The sequence below is a fragment of the Sinocyclocheilus anshuiensis genome, unplaced genomic scaffold (genome assembly GCF_001515605.1).
Source record: "Sinocyclocheilus anshuiensis isolate Anshui unplaced genomic scaffold, SAMN03320099.WGS_v1.1 scaffold945, whole genome shotgun sequence".
In the NCBI taxonomy this organism is placed as follows: Eukaryota; Metazoa; Chordata; class Actinopteri; order Cypriniformes; family Cyprinidae; genus Sinocyclocheilus; species Sinocyclocheilus anshuiensis.
The window spans coordinates 224,754-246,844 of record NW_015557112.1 but is presented as its reverse complement, the minus strand read 5'-3'; the positions used below and the strand labels follow the sequence as shown (position 1 = coordinate 246,844).

Genomic DNA, 22,091 nt, shown 5'->3' with positions numbered 1-22,091 from the left:
AACAAAAGTAGAGGCTATGGTCTATTAAGTGCATGAGCGATTTAGGTTGCCGTGTGAGTGCCAACAGGCGAATGCACGCCATCTTACAAAGACACAAAAGAGATTCTGATGCCAACCATGGTGCCAGTGGCAACCATTATTGTCCCTCCACTCTGCCTTCTGCTTACCCTGGCACTTCAGTTTCACAAAATGGAGGTGCCGTGCCTGACGATAAACCAACTCTTTGTGAAAACATTCAGAGTCACAAAAGCAACATTTTGATATTATTAAAATAACTAAATATGGGTAACGTCGAAATTCTTCTGAAACAGAAAACCCCTTAAATTGGAAATACAAGGAATAGTTTAAGTGGCAGCATTCCTCATTTGTAAATCATTTTGGATAAAAGTGCATGTTAAATGAATAAATATGAAGGTATATGTAAGTGTGCTGACTTAATTTTCCCTTTACGTTGCTAAAATAAACAAGTACTCAAACAAAAGAAGAAAAGCAAGAGAGTTAAATAACTCTGAAAATTACCAGAACAAATCTAGCTGGGAACTTGACAATAAAAACAAACAAGAGAGAAATTTTTAAAAACACAAAAAATATTTCTATTAGAATGTTATTGTGTAATTGTGCCATTTGCAGAAATTCTCCACCTTAGGAAATATAATATTTAGCATATATTTATATAATGAGGGAAATGTATATGTTTATATGAATTATGCTGACATATTTGTCACTTTTATATGCCAACAAATTTGTGAAATGTAAAATCTTTTAATACAACCAGTTTAATACTATTTAAATGTACCAAATTAGATCTTTTTGAAACTTTCTTGCATGTAACAGAAGAAATGTATGCCCTTAGTCTTATGTACATAACAACTGGAAATTACATTCATTTTATTTTGTCTCTACACCCTTCAATCTGCTAGTTAAGAGTAGGATCTAAATTCAACAAATGTTATTTCCCAACCTCTCATCAGACTTACCTTGGTCCTGGACGTAGTATGCCAGAAACAAGTCCAGCTCTTTCACCGAGACAGTGATGTGGTGGGGCTGGACGCAAAGTCCCGGGTTGGTGCAGTGCGGGGACTTGACTAGACGCTCCCCATCTGTGCTCTCCAGCGGAATACCTTTAAACAGGATGACCATCACCAGGTCCAGCCGCCACACTTTGTCAGCCTGCCTCAGGCAGTCGATTCGGCGGATCTTGCCCTTCTGATCGGGGTTGGAGAGAACGCAGCACGGGTGCTTCTTGCCCGTTACACTGAGCACAAAGTCCTCCCGGTACTCCTGCCGGATGTCCTTGCGCAGCTTGGCCAGGAGACGGGACGCCCATTTCTGTTTGATTTCAGGCTTCTCGCTGAGCAGCTCATCTTTCACGGCCCGTTCCTCATCCTTGGACATCCGCTTTTCGTGCTTCTTGAAGTACTTGCGCTTTCGCGCCTGTAGGTTGAACCAGGTGTAGGCTATGGCACGGACATGAGGGAGCAGTGCCTCGATGAAGGGATGAAACTCATCCTGAGAAGAGAGAGGGAGGGAAAAAGGAGAAAAATTGAGCAGGAGCAGAAGTGACCTTTTGGCATGGGTTCCCGTTTGAATTAGCCAACAGCCCGTGCAGCCAGAAACGAAAGAGGAAAAAAGCGGTTTAGAAATAATTTCACATAAAAATCATTTATAAGTAGATAAAAGTTATACAAATGATCATTTAATGGTCCAGAAAAAGCATTAAACAGAGCTACAGTTACAAATACCAGTACCAAATATATTTTTCTAACTCTAGCATTCCATTTCCTGCTTTTAAAGAACTTTTAAGCACTAAAGTTATTTAAAAATGAGATTTGAAAGCATCAACATGACACGTTTATCTACCATCTCCACTGCGATTGCAGGCAGCGCTGGCCTGCCTGCAGGTGTCGAAGGCACGCTGAAAAAGGATGCCACTGTTTACTGCGTCTGCCCGCGCCGTGCCAGCATAGAGAAGACAGTTCCAGAATCACCAATCACTCTCTCCCCTTCTCTCTCTCTAACCCCCTTCTCTCACTCACTCGCTCTCCTTCTCCAGCCATGCTCAAAGCACCAGTGTGTTGGCACAGGAGAGCATGCATCCCCATACTTCCAGATCTCTTATCAAAGCGCCCTGCATTCCTGAAACAGCCCCTACCACAGAGCCCTGCAGAACCTCTTAGAATCCTGGAAAAACTAGTCACTAAATGCCTTAGACAAGGACAACTGAGGGCACGATCATTCACCACACTCACAAAGACATCAAGACAAATGGAAAAATGTCTTTTGTCTAAAATGAGAGTACAAACATACCCAAGGTCAGAAGTATTGGTTAAAGCTTTTAACTAAACATGGGAAAGTGAAAAAAGCGGCGGGGGGGGAAAATCTATTTTACACCTTCAGCTTTTACTCTTAACTATGAGGAGGTGTTTGCGGTCCTTGGGAATCACTTAATTTGTTAGCATTAATGTACCACAATTATTCCAAGGCCCTCCAAAATCAAACCAAGATGGACAATGAAAATGGCATCTTGGCACAAAAAAGTCACATTCTTCAGGCCTCAGATCCATTTGGGTAAGTGTGGCATTAAAATGCCAAATCCAAAACCAAAGTGGCCTGACTCCTCAAACAAGCGGCACAGCTAATTCACACTTGCCTTATTCAGCGTAAGGCTTTTTGTCTTCATATGCCTCAACTTGTTATATAGCTTTACACTACAAACTGAGCAAACACAGTTGCCAATTTTACAGACCATTGAGTAACATTTGCTCAGTTTTTTTCCACACATTTCATCTCCTCATCATCTCAGCAAAAGAAAATCATGTTTAAAAATATAAAACAGGACAGGATAACTTTTCACACTAAACACCGAAAGACAAATACCACCACTTTCTGAGTCCACATTATAATTTTAATGCAATTTCCATAAGCATTGTAAATTCGTATTAAAGGACAAGAAAGTTTAAGAGGTAAAAAGACAATGAGAGCAATGTGTGATAATCTCAACACAATGAAAAAGAGAAGACCACCTTTATGCACACACTCTGCAAACTTCTCTGTAATTTTTCCGCCGCCACATTGAAATATGAACAAGGACTGCAGTGAATGGATCTAAGAAGATTTAAACCACATATTGTTCTGTGTGTGCAGGCGGGCGGCAGCTCTTTGCGAAACCACAACCAGCACACCACTGCCTGTATTTCAGTCACAGCCCCACACACATAGCCCACACTCAACCACTGTATAAATACAAACAAACTACACAACTTTGAAATGTATTTGAAATTTATCACGCGACAATGTGCAATAGTGTGTGTTGCTCAAAAAAAATGTAACTCGCTGAAGAGTGTGAGTTTTCACACTATCTGGTGTAGTCCTGGAATGTATAAAAACTCCAATACATTCAAAGTGCTAATTTCCTAACAAATCAGATCAGACATATTATTTAAAGCTAGTTTATTATTATTATTATTATTATTATTATTATTATAGCTACCTTAATATAATGTGTGTGTGTATGTGTGTGTGTGTGTGTGTGTGTGTGTGTGTGTGTGTGTGTGTGTGTGTGTGTGTGTGTGTGTGTGTGTGTGTGTGTGTGTGTGTGTGTGTGTGTGTGTGTGTGTGTGTGTGTGTGTGTGTGTGTGTGTGTGTGTGTGTGTGTGTGTGTGTGTGTGTGTGTGTGTGTGCGTGTATATGTGTGTGTGTGTGTGTGTGTGTGTGTGTGTGTGTGTGTAAAACTGTTGTAAATCTGTAGTTTGTTATGAAAATTCTATTACAACCAAATGCACACTGCAGTGTCCACTAAAGAAAAATATACACAGTCAAATAACAATACAGACAATATGCAAAAAGGATCTTCATTCAATCGGTTTTGTTCTACTATAAATTTAATGACAAGAAAAAAAATGTTATTTGACTGCAAAGAAGCCATTACTATTTCATTACTATTTTTTGTCATATTGCATTTAAATACATTACTGAGGCCTTGCAAGATCACATATCGATGTATCGACATAACGATGTAACATTAAAATCATAGTAAATGTAATGTGAAATTAAAACATTGCATTTATCTGTTGTCATAGTAGTTGTTATGCAAACTGGTCTCATATCACCATGTTAAGAAATGTCTTGAAGAAAAAAATCACACGGATTTTAAAAGTGTAACACGAGGTTGTGGGCTGCGCAGGCTCGAGGTCCTCTGTACTCACCATATCTCAGTCAATCACTCTCTGATGCCAAGGAAAATATAAACAGTAAAATTGTGTCAGCCAAATCCGGCGGACTCTGTCCAACCGCTGAATCAACCTTATCATTGTTTTAATCTTAATTCACTCTATGAGAGGATCTCCCAGTTCAAACTAAAGCACGTTTTCTTTAGTTGAAGGTAAGGCTAAACAGTGAGCTCTTCAAAAGTGAATTCAAATTCACTGTCCTAACCTCGCGTTTGAAATTAACAGTTGAGATTAACAGTATTGAGATATCTCCCTGTTGTTCACCTCATATAAAGTTGCTTTGTTTAATCAAGTTCATTTCTATAGCAAAATAAATTGAGTAATTTACGGACGACATCAAATTAGATCAACTTTATGTGAACACTGGTCTGTTCAGAGATTAATAAGGTAAACATAGTCTCGCTCGTAGTCTATGTGCGCATTGTATCACATCACCCAATCTTTAACCTACATCAAATTGAATGTCCAGTTGGATACTTCAAATAAAACTGCTTTAAATTTAAAATCTACTGCACTCATAAAAAGAGTTATTCAATGTTTCTTCAAAGAAACATCTTATCAACAACAATGTCTCGCTGTGTAAATTGGTTATATGGCTCTGTGAAGTTTAAAAAAAGTTATTGTACATTAACCTATAGGTTTGTCAGATTAGGGACTGATTTTGGGTAATTTAAAGTACAAGTACGTCGATGGTTTTCAAGAACTAGAGAGTAAATGTTCTTTACTGAATTTAAAAAGGTTCTTCAAAACGGCTTCTTCCTTCTAATTTGACTCTTTATTTTTTAGGAGTGTTACTTAACGGTTGCAGATAGGCTATGTTTCAATGCATCGATCTTCTTAAATGCCTTTTGTAAGACACGACGTCGAAGAAGTTGTTGAACTACGATACTTGAAAAGAGGGAAGTGTACAATAAATGCGCATATAGACTATGTAACTGCAGCAGTTCTTCAATTAATCAAAGCACAGTGAATAATGTGGATTAAAGTATCAGAAATCACCTACAGAGTGATAATTCAAAAATACATAATATACCTGTGTGAGACAAATCGGCGAATACATCGTAGATCGCGCTGTTATTCAAAGTCCTGAAGGGTATCACAGATGATTGATATTATCGCTTCATTCTTCAGAGCCCGTGCTGCTCGGTGCACGTTTGACTAAGACCTGATATCCTCATTCAAAAAAAAAAAAAACACACTCTTATCCGGCACCAGAGAACAACTGGAGATCCCACACTTAGTATTTAACCGAACCTGACCGCTGTTTAAGAGCACAAAAGACTGTAAACGGAGTGAATCTAGACGCATCCACAGCGCTTGAGGTGAACCCGCCGCGGAGTACAAAGCTACCGGAATCTGAGAGTTGAGTTTTAAAGAGGAATCTTAAATACTATATCGCACGTGCAATAAGAAAACTTGAAGGCGCCTAATTTCTGATCATGTGTTTGCTTTTCAAACTTGATATAATATGAGCCGGTAACACCCTCTAGTCTGCTGGAGCCTAACAAATCAGTCTGAAGATTTTTTTCGCCTTTAATTACACAGTCATACTCCTCCTCTTCCAGCAAGCGCATATCCCATATTTCCAGCCCACCTCGACTGCACCTCCGTGACACTGACAAAGATTTAAGCAATTTCCCACTTTTTACAAGTGTCATTATTTTTCGTGGCAAGCACTTCAGGCAGGCATGTAGAACTATGAAACACGATCAAGCACAGCGTGCGAGCACAATACAGTATGTAAAGGTTTTTGCTGGTTTCTTCCAATACAAATTAAAACAATTTAGGCCATTTATATCTGTTCACAATAAAGAAACAACAAATCGATCAAGCTTATTTATTTATCTTATTTTGCGTCCATATAGCCTATTGCTTTAGTTAGCCAATATGCTATACATTTGAATTTGAATTATAAATATGCCTTTGACTTTGATTAGCTACATTTTATACAGGTCACTGTCTTAATAAAAAACAAAATTGCTTATATGATCAAATCATATCAGGGTAAACAAAGAAAGTAATTTTTGACATTGGTTTAAGTTTACTTTCACTATCAGCTATTACAAACCAGTACAGAGATAGGACATTACTTTTAAAACATCGAGGCTCTTTTATTACATCATACGCTTGGAAATGCATGGATTATTACAGATGCGAATGCAAGTTTGGGCCTGCAGCGTTCGCAAAAGAAGTCAAAACTGAATAAATGAATTATATCACAAATGCCCACTGTGATTTCAGTGCGATTTAAAAGTACTACACATAACAACAGTTTAATTTTGGGAGAAAGGAGAAAAGTCTGCGGTAGTACAGGGCCAGTTTGTTTGTGGACAGATAATGATTCCTTTCGCTTTACATCGGCATTGTGTCAAAGTCAAAGCCAAAGCCCACCCCCTCCGTCCAACTCATAAGTCCAAAACGTTCAACAATGACTTGATGAAGAAGACTGAATCGATTACTAAAATGTAACACAATGGACCGCAACAAAAGCGCAACGCAACAAACTCCAAACATGTTAATGGTAAAACAATGGATCGGTTTGTGGACGTAAACTATTCTGCAGACAAACATCGACGTGTACATAACGCAACGTTTCTTAGATATAAAGTATCATTTGTCGAAAGAAAACAGTTGATGCAATGTAAAAAATAGACACAGCAAGTGCCGTTACGTAAAACAGTGCGAGACCAGCATTTAAATGACAGGAGAACAGTGTGAGTATATATCAACACGACTTGTCCAGGTATTCGCGCTGCTGCTCCGTGCCAGAAGTGCAATGCTATTCTGGGGGAGAGTTTTAGCGAACATAGAATGCATGCCAAGAGGCACAAACTCGACTTCTGACACAATGATATGACCCATATGGGACGTTTGCCAATGCATGACATAAACAATCCAACATTACTATCATTTTGTCTGCAGTTTTAAAGTGTCTTGTTCATTTCAACTGTGAAACGTAATGCTATTGCCCTTTTGAGGTTACATACGCGCAACACAGCAACTCGAGAAAAATATTCACAAATGTTAGTAAGACAGTGTTTTCAATCTTAACGTACCATTGCACTGTATTGCATGGAATTGAAGGGGGTTCCTGGAGGCCGGATGAAACTGAAGCCGGTACGCTCACATGTCTCAAGTTTTAAAAAAAGTGCTTTTTATTTTTTTCTCTCTCTCTCTCTTTTCGTTTCACGTTGTAGTGCTTACAAAAATGAATACCGGAAGAGAATTCTTGGCAGACAGGCGGCAAAATCAACTCAGCGAGCACCTCTGATATTTTTTTATCTTCCTTCCTCTGCAAGTCAGTCTTTTTGGATAGCTTTTGGTGGTTAAGTTGAACGCGGTCCAGAATAGGCTGAGTTTTTGGAAGTGGGTAGGTCTGCGCCTTCACTTTCTCTGTCTGTCGTCGCTGTTGCTCGCAGGCAGCAGCCAAACGTAGCTGCGCATTTGGAATTACATCCTCGTTTCTGATTGGCTGGCGCACCGGCGGAGCTCCGCTCTGTGTTCCATGCCCTAGGCCCCTCACTTCCGCTCGGCAGGCAGTGTCACTATTTGCATATTAACATTGACCAAGTCCCATCAAACCGAGACCAAGAGAAATTTAGACTAGTGGCTGAAGATAGGTCAAATTCCTGTGTGCATTTTGGCTTTGGGGATTAAGAATTCCTTGTGGACCGGCATGAAAGCAAATAAATTACTACTAAATCAAGTCGTATTAGTATTAAAAGAAAAGAAAAAGAAAAAATATATTTTAATTAAATTGATAATAACGGTTCTCATACTCCCATTCACACTGTTGTTTGTTGGTGTATGTCCAATTTTGATACAGGCAGTGCAATATATATATATATATATATATATATATATATTACTAAAACATTCAGATTTTCTATGATATAGCAAATAAAGACACCACTGTTCGGGAGCACAATGATGGCACTGATCCAGAACACCAGAGCAGCACACACACACACGAGTCCAACAAGAACGAAACGCGCACTTGAGCGTGTTTATCGATGTCATCAAAGCATGCGACAGAAGTATTAAAATGGAGTAAGGATTATACATGTCACTTAGCCTATTTATAGATAAAAATAGCAATAATGGCATATAACAGAAAGCACAAACAACACATATGAATTATTAGTTATTCTGACGAATTTTATGTTTATATATATGCCGTAAGACATGCAATTTATGTGTTGATCTTAAACAAAACAATTTTCAGATCCTTGAGTCTTTAATTTAGGTCAGTTGTTTCCAAATCAATCCAGAAATATCACTTCTATTAAACACTATGTAGGCTAATGTGACAACTTGTTTAATTGTTCGGTAGGCTAGGACTTTTTTTAGAATTTCAACAGAAGAAATTGCATCAAGTTATGGTTATGTGGCTATATAATGTACTTTTTATCTGTCAGATATACGAACTTTTAAAACTCTTTCACCTACAATGAAGCGTGCCGATCCGAACACCCACATAACACTCTCATTTCGGGACATCCTTGCTCTCCACGATACAAGTCGTCACCTCGGAAAGTTCGTTTTGGTTGTGACTAGCCTACTCGTGCCTCACCAAATGAACCTCCCAAGATAAACGACTTTTACAGAATTAATCGTTAATGCAGGTTTACATCGTCACACTTTTAGCTAAAACACACGGCTTGTTTGAGTATTATCGAGTAGGTGGAGTGTGATACGAAAATGAAGCGAAAGGTCTCCAAATTCTTAGACGTAAACTTTGGCAAGCTCAGTTGTGAGCGGAGGACAGGGAACCACTATTAACGTATAGAAACACCGATGTCCAGCTGAAGAGCTTAGTTAATTCTGCTCCCTTGTGCCTGTCAAGTTTCAAATGAGTTTGGATATGTGTCGCGTGCGCACAGCGAGCCTCGGTACTGCCTCAGTAAGTTCACTTCATTTCATGAACAGAGGTATTCTATTCTCTTGCATCGAGACATTCAACGCCAAACTTTTCTAGTCATTAATTCTCGTTTTACTCGTTTGTAGTACGTAGGCTATGTACAGCGAACGGATCAGTGGGTCGCTGTATTAAGATGATATTTCGTTTCAAATGTCTCTAGAAATTATAAAGAGTCTAATTCTTTTTAGACCATGGTGTAAAGAAGAGTAGGGACTGAACGATTAAAACGTGTTTTCATGTTTTCATAGGTTAGGAAACCTAGTATGTCGCTGTTCAGTAAGCATTCGTCAAGTCCTACAAGTGAATATTACTCTATGCTACATCAGTGTATTTATTGTTTCAAAAATATCTTTGCCTTGCAACTTACAAATTGATTTCTAAAGCTGGCAAACAGTGGAGTGTCGAAATGTTTTCATTAAATGGAAACCAATGACCTGCGGCTTTTGAATAAATAGCCATTACCACTCCTTTTTATGTCTATCCTACCATAAATCAGTTAACCGGGCAGCAAAGGGACATACGACCGTCTAAAAAGAGCTTGAAGACTACCCATAGCTCATTACCGTCTGATCTATTCTACGTCTCCGTTATACGTAATCGTTTTTCCGCAAACGATGTTAAAAAGTTACTATTATTATTAGCCTATTATTATTATTATAAGCAACTGATAGGCTACCAGCCCATCATTTCCATTTAAACCTTTCACTCTGAGTCCTAGAAGCGCTTCTTTACCATGTTTTAGTGGGATTTCTACATTTATTATATAATGAATTAATGTAACATTTATTATAGTGCTTTGAATCGTTTGAACCCGAATTGATAATCAATAATTAATAAAGATTGTAGTCAGGCTAATATATTTTTATATAAATTATATATATATATATGAATTAGTCTAGATTACACGTCAAGTCATATATGGTAGGATATTTTTCTTTTTATGAAGACTATGCACATTTATTGTTTTTAATAACACTACCTCTCTAACCAAGCAACCTTTCAAATGCCGTGTTGGGTTTGGATGTCCGTTTTGTGTTAAAAAATAACACGTGTTTCTTGGCGGCCACTTTGACCAACTAAAAACTGCAGCTAGCCTATTTGTAGCGTATCACTTTTATCATTACGCTCAAGTTATATGAAAAATTAATATAGGTCTATGTATGAATATGAAATTGATAAATCGTTTTTTATTTTTATTTTATTTTATTTATTTATTTTAATTTCTCATTCTGCTTTTCAGGTGAACTTTTTCTTTTTTAAAACAAGAATTAGTGTGTGGTCATATTTTGTCTATTCAGTTTTCAATAAATTCATACTATAATTTCATATTACATTACAGGCAATCCTGTCAGGGTGTCCCCCGTCTGTGACCCGAGACGCTGGGGTTCAGCCCCCGCGACCCTAAAGAGGATAAAGCGTTTTGGGAAATGGATGGATGGATTTTACATATTTCGTGTAATGCTGCTTCATAATTGGAATCTTTGTGAAGTGCTACATTCTAAAATAGTTGTACTAAAACGCAAATGTTTAACAATTAGACGTCATAGTCCGTTTTTGTTCAGCGCACAAGCCGCACGTTTGTCGAGTATTATACTATTATTATGTTTTATTATAATATGTAGGTTTGCAATATAAATGGTCTTTGCTCTTAAGTGGCCTGAATACATCCAATGCATTTTCATATCGCGCCACAAGGCCATATTTGTATCAACGGGCCTAGACTGCAAGCAGGGGATGTTAAACAAACTAGAATATAGGAGAGACTCAGATGAATAACACTTTCGCAAGATGCATTTTGGTAATTTGCAAAAGAACAAATGTAGACTGCATCATGTTCTAACAGTGACCAGGCTCTGCTGTCTTCGAGTCCCCTTCATTTACTATAGTTCCAAAAAAGCATATCGTCTAACCTGCAACCTAACTTGGACATCAAATAACGGTTTTGACTATTAACCAATGCACACACAAATGTCCTTTAATCACTTTAATTTTGCAGTTTTATACTTACACAACAGGACCACAGAGTGCCCACAGATTAGGAGAATTATTACATGAGTCCATGAAATATATATTAAAAAAAACATTTAGAGCCATGACGTGTCATATCTACATGTTTTTTTCGGAGATTGTTATTGCACTGCCACAGTAATGGTAAAACCTTAGATATGTGTGAATGAACCTCACGTTTCTATCCGCTCTCGGTAGCTTGCCGTGATCGTATAGTGGTTAGTGCTCTGCGTTGGGGCCGCAGCAACCCCGGTTCGAATCCGGGTCACGGCAGTAAAAGTAGAAGAGCAACTTTTGCACTGTTACTTGATTTGATGTGATAGAAATAAAGAAGGGGTAGAATGTTAGGAACAGCCGATTAGTTAATAATATGCTGTTCGAAAACGGTGAGCTACTCGGAGTGTCGGTATAAGTAAGCTGACATAATAATTTAACCTTCATAGAAAAAAAAAATCTATGATATAGATATGATATAAATTTTAAACAAATCAAACTTTTAATCAGTAAAACAGTTGTGGTTATTTCTTTTAATTAGGCCTACATAAAATATTTGGTTAGAATCAAATCTTTGCTCTTTGTTGATCAATTTAATATGTAAATAACTTCAAAATACCGTTTTCTAAGGCAGAATGTGCGGCACCGGCACCTCTTGGGTGTTACTCTTCCAGAGGTTACGAGGCGGAGTGTACGGACAGCGCAGTTTCCATTCAGCCCACAAGGATGCGGTAGGGAACTGGCTGTCGACGAACCGTGTACCATGGTCGTATAGTGGTTAGCACTCTGCGTTGTGGCAGAGTACTAAATCCGGTTCGAATCCGGGTGACGGCAAACGTTCCTATGTAAGACTGCTATTTTGAGTGACAAAATTATGATCATATTCTGAAAATGCTAAAGAAAAAAATCTAAATCGCCTAAAAGTCTGCAAGTGTGATATTGGTGATATTGTAGTCTACCATATAGTGTCTTTTTACACTTCAAAACCTCTCTTTAATTGAAATATTTACTTTCAATTAATATTCTTGTAACTCAAAAATAGGATATATATATATATATATATATATATATATATATATATATATATCCCTCTACACTACAGTGACGACAGAGAGGAGACAAGCATAACCAACATCTGACTGACCTGTACGTTTTTAGGATATTTTAAGACACCCTCAGTTTTTAATATGTACGCACCAGACGATTTAGGCACCAGATGGCAGCAAACGACCATGTATATGAAACCACTGCTACAAATGGATCATTAGGAAAACTTGGCAGAGATAAAGACTGATTAATTACCTTACTGTGTCCAGTTAATATTACCGCACCTGTAGTAATTCTAGACACGGATAATTCTGACTGTTGGATGATAGAGACTTCTAAAAGTGTAGCTAATGTTATTAATGAAAACACATCAACAATGACCCAAACCAGTGTTTTACCAGTGTTGTCTTTACCATCAAAGGCGTGTCAAATAATTTAATTTATTTCTTTTACACGTTCACTTAGTGAAATGTAGCGAAATGCAATTAAAGTTAGAAACATGTATGTGTTGTTTTTGTTACAATGTCATTTTATTTTTAATGTTAGTTTTCTTATTTCCTGTCTCTTTGCCCAATGATTCGTCTTTAAAAGCAAAACAAAACAAAAACTTTCACACACTTACACATCAAAAACCACAAAGACACACTCAGAGACACGCAGAAGGAGCTCTTTTGCACCTGTTGACAACCATGAAAGACTGTCCTTGTTCCTCGCTACTACGAACCAGCCACCAAGAACAAGAGCAACAACGAGATGCACGCTCAAATAAACAAGGAGAAAGCTTATAGTAAACATGGAATCCTGCCAAAACCACTGCGTCCCATTCACACTCACACACACACCCGTGCATGCATCGCAAATCCTTCAGCTACGAGAAAAAAGCAGCAGGCCTCCACAGAAGAGCCAGGCAAAACTGCTGTGTGCTTGCTTTCTCTCTCTATGTGCGTCTGTCTCCCTCCTCACTTCAATAGGTCTTGATTGACAGGACAAGCATGCACCTATGTCGCATGAAATGTGCATCCCTGCAGGCCTTTGTCTGGTCTCAGAACACATGTTCCTGTAACAATGTGCATCTTCATTAGCCACAACTACAGAAGCATCATGGTCTGATATTTTATCTTTCATCTTCACTAAAGAGGGGGTTTCCTCCACAAACAGTGGTATAAATACTGAAGTTGTTTTCTTGTGATCACATCACATTAAAAGTTTGTGTGTGAAGGGTATGTTGAAGGATATCAATAATATTCGCTTGTGTAATGTTGAGTCCTATTAATACTCAAAGAAATTAGAGTAGAGACATCGTTGTAATAGTGATGAGAGTCTCCCAGTTACCACAACTATAACATGTAACTGTATCACATATGCATCAGTACGACAGTCCATTTACATTCAAATGTTTGATTCTTCTGTCTGTGGATCTAATGACTGCGTATATTTAAATTCTGTCTTATCATTTGGCACTTGATAGTTTCAGCACTAAAGCATATAAATGAAGGTAAGCAGCTGCAGTGAGATTAATAAACATTAAAATACATTAAAGGTACAGTTCACCCAAAAATGAAAATTCAGTCATCATTTACCCAGCAGGTTGCTCCAAACCTGTATCTCTTTCTTCTGCTAACACAAAAGAAGATATTTTGAAGAATGTGTTGAACTGACAATTTAGAATTTTTTTCCTTACTATGGAACTCAGTGGGAACCATCAACTGTTCAGTTACCCACATTCTTCAAAATATCTTCTTTTGTGTTGAGCAGAAAAAATTAACTCACACAGGTTTGGAACAACCTGGTGGGCAAATGAAGGCAGATTTTTTTTTAGTTTGTTTGAAGAAAGACATTTTTTTTTTAACAGTAGTCTAGAGTTTTAATACTAGTAGTTTAGAGTTCTAATACTTCATATAAATGATTCTTCTCATGCAACAATTTAGGGCTAATGCTGCAGGTAAACAACAAATGATATAATCATAATTTATCTGCAGTTCTCACATTAGATCTACTGGTAGGCATTTAGGGTGTAAGCAAGTCTCCATTGAGTGAATTAAGGTTTAAACGAGGTTTTTTTTCATGAGGTTTTAAAAAGATAAAAACAAAGAGAAGGAGCAGTAAACAAGAATAAACAAGAAAATTGTTATAGCATTAAACTCAGCCTTACTACACAATTATTATTGATGACCTTAATTCATAATCTCAATTTATACTTAATTCTCCTATATTTAATGAGAACAGTTAATATAAGTGGCCAGGTTACATTAATACACACTATTCCTCCATGCAGCAGTTCTGGTCCATACCTTGATGATTCCCTTTTTCCTCTCTCAAGGCTCCTTTCTTTCTTAACGTCCCCTCATCGACCCCCCAACCCTGTTTAGAACAAAGAGGCCTTTTGTTTCCTAATTGCCCTAAGCAGATCTTCGTCAGGCATGGCTACACATTGCTGTAACAGTTAAAGAACCCCTGGTCAATCATTCTCTTCAAAATGCTCTCCATCTGATCTCTCAAAGATAAGTCAACAGATAGTAAACATACTAATATACGCCTTTCACAGCTTTTTGAAAATTGTCTCACATGTACACATATTATAAGTGCCAGTATTCCAAAAGAATTCAATAAGTACTCAGGCTGCATCCGAATAGGTATACTTCCCTACTATATAGTAGGTAAGAAAAAGTATGTAAAAAGGGTAGGATGTCCAAATTCACGGTTGAGGAATTCAGAACCACATATAACACTCTTACTACGTTTACCATATACCATAACAGACAAGTAAAACATTTTTAATTTGATTATAAAGTTTGCCATGCATCACATGATTGTACGGGATTTCTTTCCCTTATTAAATATGCTAAGTACCTTTGTCTTTTTGTCTTTTTTTTTTTTCAATACTTTTTAGGCATCAAATCAAAGTTAGTAATGTTTAAACTTGTTGCTGGTTGGTTTGGTTCTTGACTTATATATTATATATTTTTAACAAAAACTTTGCAAAGACCCTATGGGAAAAATACTGCTGGAACCAAGGCCCTTGAAAAAGTGTGCAGGCACTGTTGCTCTCTGACAATGATAGGTCACATGACAACATGGTAAATGTAGTACATCTGGATTACATTCATACTATAGAACATAAGTCCTATTCGAACAGGACTAGTTTTCTTTGCGATTTTAATCCCATTGGAATCAGCCAAGTCTGTGTTTTTTTTCTCACACAAGCCTAAAAAATTCCAGAGCAAATTTCCTACTCTTTTTCGGCAAACTCAGTGGTCCTCTGAGAACTCTAATCCTGAATGTGAATGTCTGCCATGGGTGTTTTTGACTAACCTGACCTACTGTGTGTGCACTAATCTTCCGTATGTTGCACCTTTCACCTGCACCTGAACAGCATCTTAGGAAACAAAAATAGATAATATAAATATAAAATACATATACAATTTTTAAATATAACATTATGAAGAGCCAAATCACTAAGACTGAACTTTTTAATATCAGCATCAGGTAAGCTATATCTATAGATTTATCTGCTTAGTTACGTGGGTTAATTATAAGCAGCCATTTCTATAAACTCATGTTAAGTTTATTTAAATAGTGTCTCTATAATAAATTATATAAACTCAAACATCATCCAGAAAACTCAGGAAAGGTTGTTCAATCCCATCCGAATATAGGGCTATACTTTTTAAATGGCCACAAAGTAATTAATTATTCAACAGAAATACCTACGATATTAATGGTATTGTGCTAACTGATTTGACAGTTGTCTCAGACTTGTACTGACATCTATGGGTGCAATATCATGCAAAATAAATATTTTTAGTACCACTGTCATTGTATAAAGGCTTTACTCACAGTCAGCTAATTTATTTCTCAACAGTAAGTGTCCAATAAAAGCAGAGTAGTATTCAGGTGGTCATGTGGTCTTAAACTGGCGGTCTACATGGGGTGACCTGCTCCACGTAAAGTAAAACAACAATGTATTTTACATTTTATTTTTAATTATCTGTATTTATCTGATTGCACCTTGTCCTTCAGCTTTGGAAAGACTCTAAACAAATAACAACAACAGCAACGACAACAACAACAATAAAATTAAATTTATTGTCATTGAATATGTTTTACACATAATGACTCAAACTGTACTATTAGAAGTATTATTAAAATTACTATTAATCATTATTATGGCAGTAGTGGTGGTAGCGTAATAGTGGTACTAGAGTTTGATGGTGAGATGAAGGTGGCAGAAGCTTTAAACATGCTGCTCTGATAATACACACTGCTGGCAGAGAGCAGTTAGAGGAAGTTGAGCTTGATCCCTACGATAATGATCAAACTAACCTGAGGTGTGCCCAACAGCCGGAATAATTAACACTGTGATTACGGAGAGAGTTTAGCTTCCAGACAAACAAAACATTTAGTTGTTAGATCAGTCTGAGGATTTGAGTCTAAATCAAAAGCACCAAGGTGACCTATCTAAAAGTACAACGTCACTACTGTCATAATGTCAGCTGACACTAATCCCATGTTGTGATCAAGTTTCACGCTGATCATTGAAGAGTTAAACCCTAAGCTCCTCATGACTCTTCTCTTTTTAGGAATGTCCTTTACCAAAAACCTGTATTTGTTCATCCATATTCCATTAATACATATTTAGACCGAATTTATCTGAAAAACTGAGTGTTTACTATTGTCCCCTTGCATTATCAACACACTATTTTCCTGTTTAATACTGTAAATCTGCTTTGACACAATCTGTATTTTAAAAAACGCTATATAAATAAAGGTGACTTGACTTGACTCAACGTTTACAGGATAATTACTACAGTCACCACACCTGGTGTAAAAAAAGTTCTAACATAAGCAGTGCTTAGTTTGTCTGCCCATTATAAACTGGTCACCATGTTGGTCATCATCTCCATGGATCACGGATATGTTGAAAGAAGTATCCCAAAGATACCCGGATTGTTTACTATTTCTGGTGAAAGTGCAGATCCATGCACACTGTAATGGCTGATGTTGCTGGAGACAGGATGCATGTAAATAAGCAACTAAGCAACAGAACTGTCCATTAAAGATGTAATTATAACAAAGTAGTGCGTCCCAAACATGGATCGCGGAATGAACCAAAAGAAGGGGGGGGCCCGGGGGGGCACATTTTAATATTAGAACAGTAGGCCTACTAATAGTAGTTAGATGCCAGATATATTACACTCTAAAAAATGCTGGGTTGTTTCAACCCAACATTTGGTCAAATATGGACTAACCCAACCGTTGGGTTAAATTTTTACATTAAATTTTTAACCCAAAAGTTGGGTTAGTCCATATTTGACCCAAAGTTGGGTTGAAACAACCCAGCATTTTTTAGAGTGTAGCCTATGTATTTTTAAACTATGATTCTGGATAATTGATTTTTAGAATATAGATCACGGTTCTCCCGATTCTGAAAACAAAACATTAGACAACCAAACAAAATAATATTTAGGCTAATTTACTGACAAAAGTTTTTGACAAAGTATTATATTTTATAAACGAGGCTATTTAAAAATATTTATTGGGCTACTTTAAATGAATTCATTATGACAAAATCATTGAATGAAGACTTGTTTCGTCCATTTTTTTTAACAGATCTCTTGAATGATACGGACATCAAATACATTTTAACAGTCACTGGTTGCCACCTACTGGCATAATGTAACAAAATCTATATTTGAAGCGCAACATAGTTCCGAACATCATTTGATCGCGGCTGACGCAACATCAGAGTTTATGTCCGGACTAAACTTTTATCCCAATACTTTCGTTATTATTTAATGTTTGCAATACAGAAATGTAGCCTAGCTTACTGTGTAAGTAGACTGTGAAGCTGTTTCAAACATAAAGCTTATCGTTTCTTAAATCCCAAGAATCGATTATTCTAGCCTGTTTTCAGTTAATGGATGGAACATTGAAGGGCACTCCAATATATCGAAATAAGCATTGTGCTTTGGTACTTTTAATATGAAACAAAGTCTCAGATTTCAAATTTTGTCCATTGTATTGCAGTATTTAAACAATAAATGCCGTTTTGGCGCTGTTTAATGTGGAGTGACATATCGCTGTAGCGCGGCGGCCTCAGTTCAGTAAAAGCGGCAGCGCAAGGCGCACGTGAACTGATCATCTCCTCCACATTAATACCAGTTTCAGCACAAAATAAACATGACTAAACATCCGAAGGTAAGTTAAAATAAAGAGTACAACTTTACATTCCTTATCCTGTCTCATGTAATCTCTCAATTAGTGTTTCAGACGCGCAAAGACGTCAATATAACGGCTTGTAAACAATGTCACATAACATCACATTTACCTCAGAAAAACAAATTCAGTGACCATAAACTCATTAGTAAGCTAGAAAAATAAACTGTAGATATAACTGCTAAATATATGCACCATATAACATATTAATAATTTTTGCTGTTCTTCAGTGTTTAATTTATGTTTGAATAAATCCATCAAGTTTTTGACAGCCACCATTTAAATGTTTATATTTAAAAAAAAAAAAAGAATTGAAGTAGAAATATTATTATGTAATTGTAACTTTATTAATTTAAAAACATTAAGTGTAATTTAACAAATCAATCAATTGTAACCTTCAATATTATAATGTAGTACCAACTGACTCTCATGTATATTTTACAGCATTAGTTGAGAGATTTTTTTTTCCTTGAGAAAATTTGGCATGTACTGTACCCGATATGAATCCAAAATAATCGATATTGAATTATTTCAATATCGCCCAGGCCCGGGCGGTCCCCCACGATACAGCCCTGAGCATCAGAGCCCAGTGGTCATCCAATCAATATCCTAAACATAGTTGTCACAGAATTTCCTCATTTATTTCTTCCCCTACTGCTAATCCTTTTAATTACTGCCTTACTCAATGCTAATGTTATTCACGATTAGTTGGTATTATGCTAATCTTCGACCCACATTCGGCAGGAGAGCAGGAGCATCGTCTGAAGGCCAGATTGCTGGGAGGCTGGCATGCAGACTGACATCAGTCTCCCAGCTGCACAAAGCAAGCCAGACAGAGGGACTCTTGCAAAAAAAAAAGACCCTTAATAATAAAAAAAAAAATGGGGGACCGTAGTGTGTACCTTAATGAACGACTGTTGGCCACAGGGATTAGCGATAAATGCTGCTTTCCTCTCTTTCCTAGCCCACCCCAGCATCTGCTGACAGTTCTGACATTTTGAGCCAGTTTCTTAGTCTTGAGTATCTGAGTGGTTCGTGTTTCAAATTAAACCATGTCTTTTTTCTTTCTTTATGTGAAATACAGAAAATAGAAATATTGTGAAATGTTCCAAATTCTTGATTAAACTCAGATATTCCATTGGACACTGCATGAAAAGGATAGATCTCCCATCTGTCAATATTCAGTGGTAAACACATGGCATATTTTATTTCATTTTTATTAATGTATACAAATCTACTTTATAATATTCATGTATACTGTAACATTTGTGACCCTGTCTGTGAAATCCAGGCTAAAGTCTCAAAATCTAATTATAAGATAACAGGCATCAAAGTTTGATTTCAACCATTAATTTCCATTAATGATATAATTAACAACCATGATTTCAAACTTTGACACGACCTTACTCAATCAATATTAAAGATATCAAGGTTACATTTTCACAGAATGTTCTTTATAAAGGATGATTTTATGTAGAAAACAGTAAATCTCACACACACACACACACACACACACACACACACACACACACACACACACACACACACACACACACACACAGACTTTAGCTGGGTTTTCACAGCCAGGGTCACATTTGTACTGGAAATGATTAAGTATAAAGGCAGTGGCAGTGTTCCAGATTCAATTACTGCCTTTTTGTTTACAAATTTTCAGTAAAAAAAAAATACAATATGCATAATATTTAAAAAAAAAATGAATAGTGCACAATAAAACACTGCACGAATGAGTGTGTAACCCTAAACCTATCTACAACCAGAAAAGACAAATGTTAACATCGCCTATAAGCAAAAAACGATGGTCATTACAATCGTCCTCAAATAAACACATAACAATAATGTAACTTTAAATTATGTATAATTGTATTATATACAATTACATTTTTATTTGTTATTACATTTGTCGATGAGTCCCATAGACAAATGGCTCAGACAGAAGCCACAGTTTTACACAAAATGAATGACTAATTACTTCATGACTATAACTGAAAACACAAGTGTTATATTGTATCCAAATAAGCAAAGCAAGTTACCATAAAATTTTGGACTTCGTCTTGTGCAACAAAGATGATTCCTTTCTAAACACTGTTTTATCTATAAAACATTTTATAATGCTAAATCATGCTAATAATGTTTATAATGCTAATGTTTATAATAATAATAAATTTAAAATTAAAAATTAAAACACTGATTTTGAAGCATCCCTTTATACCCTAATTGTTGTAACTGCCCTATTAAAAACACACTGATAAACTGTTAACTGTTAAGATGGCTGGCAAAAGGAAAAAAGTATTTAACTTCAAAAAAAATTATAATAACATTCATAGTGGAATGAGAACCAGCAGTAGCTTCATTGAAAGCGACACTCAAACAAGAGGCTTTTGTCTGCCAAGAGGGAAAATAGACAAACACAGAGAAAAATGTCAACAAGTGCAGGGCAAGACCACATCTTGTGCGAAAGTGTTCATGAGTGGCATGAGCAAAACTAGTGGAGTAAGTCACGAAATCAACTGAGCAACATCAAAAACATCATCAGAAATCATCCGAGCAACGGCTGCAAGAAACATCAGCTGGAATAACACTTTATCTCTTATACTTCTTTTAATTTTCATCTGAAGTGGCCATGGATCATCGCCAAACTCTCAAAATCCCCATAACAGCAAGAATTGGGACTGACTCCTTAAACATGATTAAAGGTGAGTTATAACCTAAAATTAGTATAGATCGCAGCATGCAAACAGAAGAGGGACTCTAAAAAAACCTTGACCTCCTGACACAGAGTTTAACGCAGGGTCCTGACCTCACCTGACACCAGTGACATCTGTATACAACACACATTTAGCTAAATATAAACACATTAGAAGACCGGGTATAAAGCAAGATTACAAACAGCAATATGCTAAAATAAATGTAAAAGAAATAAAAGTACAGCAGAAAAAAATGAAGCAAATATATACATACATACACATATATGGTTTTACAAATCACAAAAAGATTCTGTAAATAATTATGTAAATATTGCTAAATAACTTTCAAATGATAAAACAAAGAATTCAAATTCAAACAACTACTCTGCAAAACCTTTTCTCTAAGACATGCTATGAATCGCACCGAAGGAGGAGTTATGTCACTCCAAAAATTGGTGGGAAAAAGTGAAGAAAAAAAAAACTCCTAAAAGCACCAAACTTACCATCCACCAGGTCCTGGCTGTCATGTCATAACATAGTTGCCATTTGATGGAGCTGTCTGCCGTTTTCCCAGCCATTCTCCCGTCAGTAGCTTTCATCAGGAGCAGCTCAGGAGTAGATAACACACTAATCAAGCCTTCATCAGACGCCACTCTCTCAGCCCCATGTAGGCCAATCCTTATCACACTGCATTATGGGAGAAAAAAGTGCACGCACACACACACACACACACGCAAGCAGCCCTGTGCTGCAGTGATGACTCCAGCCTCCAGTGCTGCCTATAATGACAGGATCAGGATCTGAATCCCTCACACACACACATACACACACACACACGCACACGCACACACACACACACACACACACACAGAAAGCCCCCCACCTCGGCCAGGACTTTCATTTTTTAAGCTACGCAGAACAGGAGCATGGATTTTTTTTTTTTTTGGCATCTTGAACAGTACAACAAGTGGG

The 22,091-nt window shown here is 36.9% G+C and overlaps 1 protein-coding gene and 1 non-coding gene across 7 annotated transcripts in view; one reads left to right on the top strand and one right to left on the bottom strand.

The window, feature by feature from the left end:
• LOC107677696 (nuclear factor 1 B-type) overlaps positions 1-21,791 on the bottom strand; it is a 100,596-nt gene extending 78,805 nt beyond the window's left edge. For 2 of the 6 annotated variants that reach the window (XM_016472698.1, XM_016472704.1), the window contains exons 1-2: positions 21,623-21,790; positions 978-1,509 (exon numbers count right to left, since the gene is read on the bottom strand). In XM_016472698.1, the coding sequence (XP_016328184.1) occupies positions 978-1,509; positions 21,623-21,718 (628 nt within the window). In that variant the 5' untranslated portion in view covers positions 21,719-21,790. Of the gene's footprint in view, positions 1-977; positions 1,510-5,262; positions 5,783-7,285; positions 7,661-21,622 lie in introns of those variants that run through there. The other 4 variants (XM_016472701.1, XM_016472702.1, XM_016472700.1 and 1 more) reach the window with 3 other exon arrangements.
• Positions 11,359-11,430, top strand: trnap-ggg (transfer RNA proline (anticodon GGG)). The gene has a single exon. It is a non-coding gene; the product is annotated as a tRNA-Pro (tRNA).
• Positions 21,792-22,091: the final 300 nt, after the last annotated feature.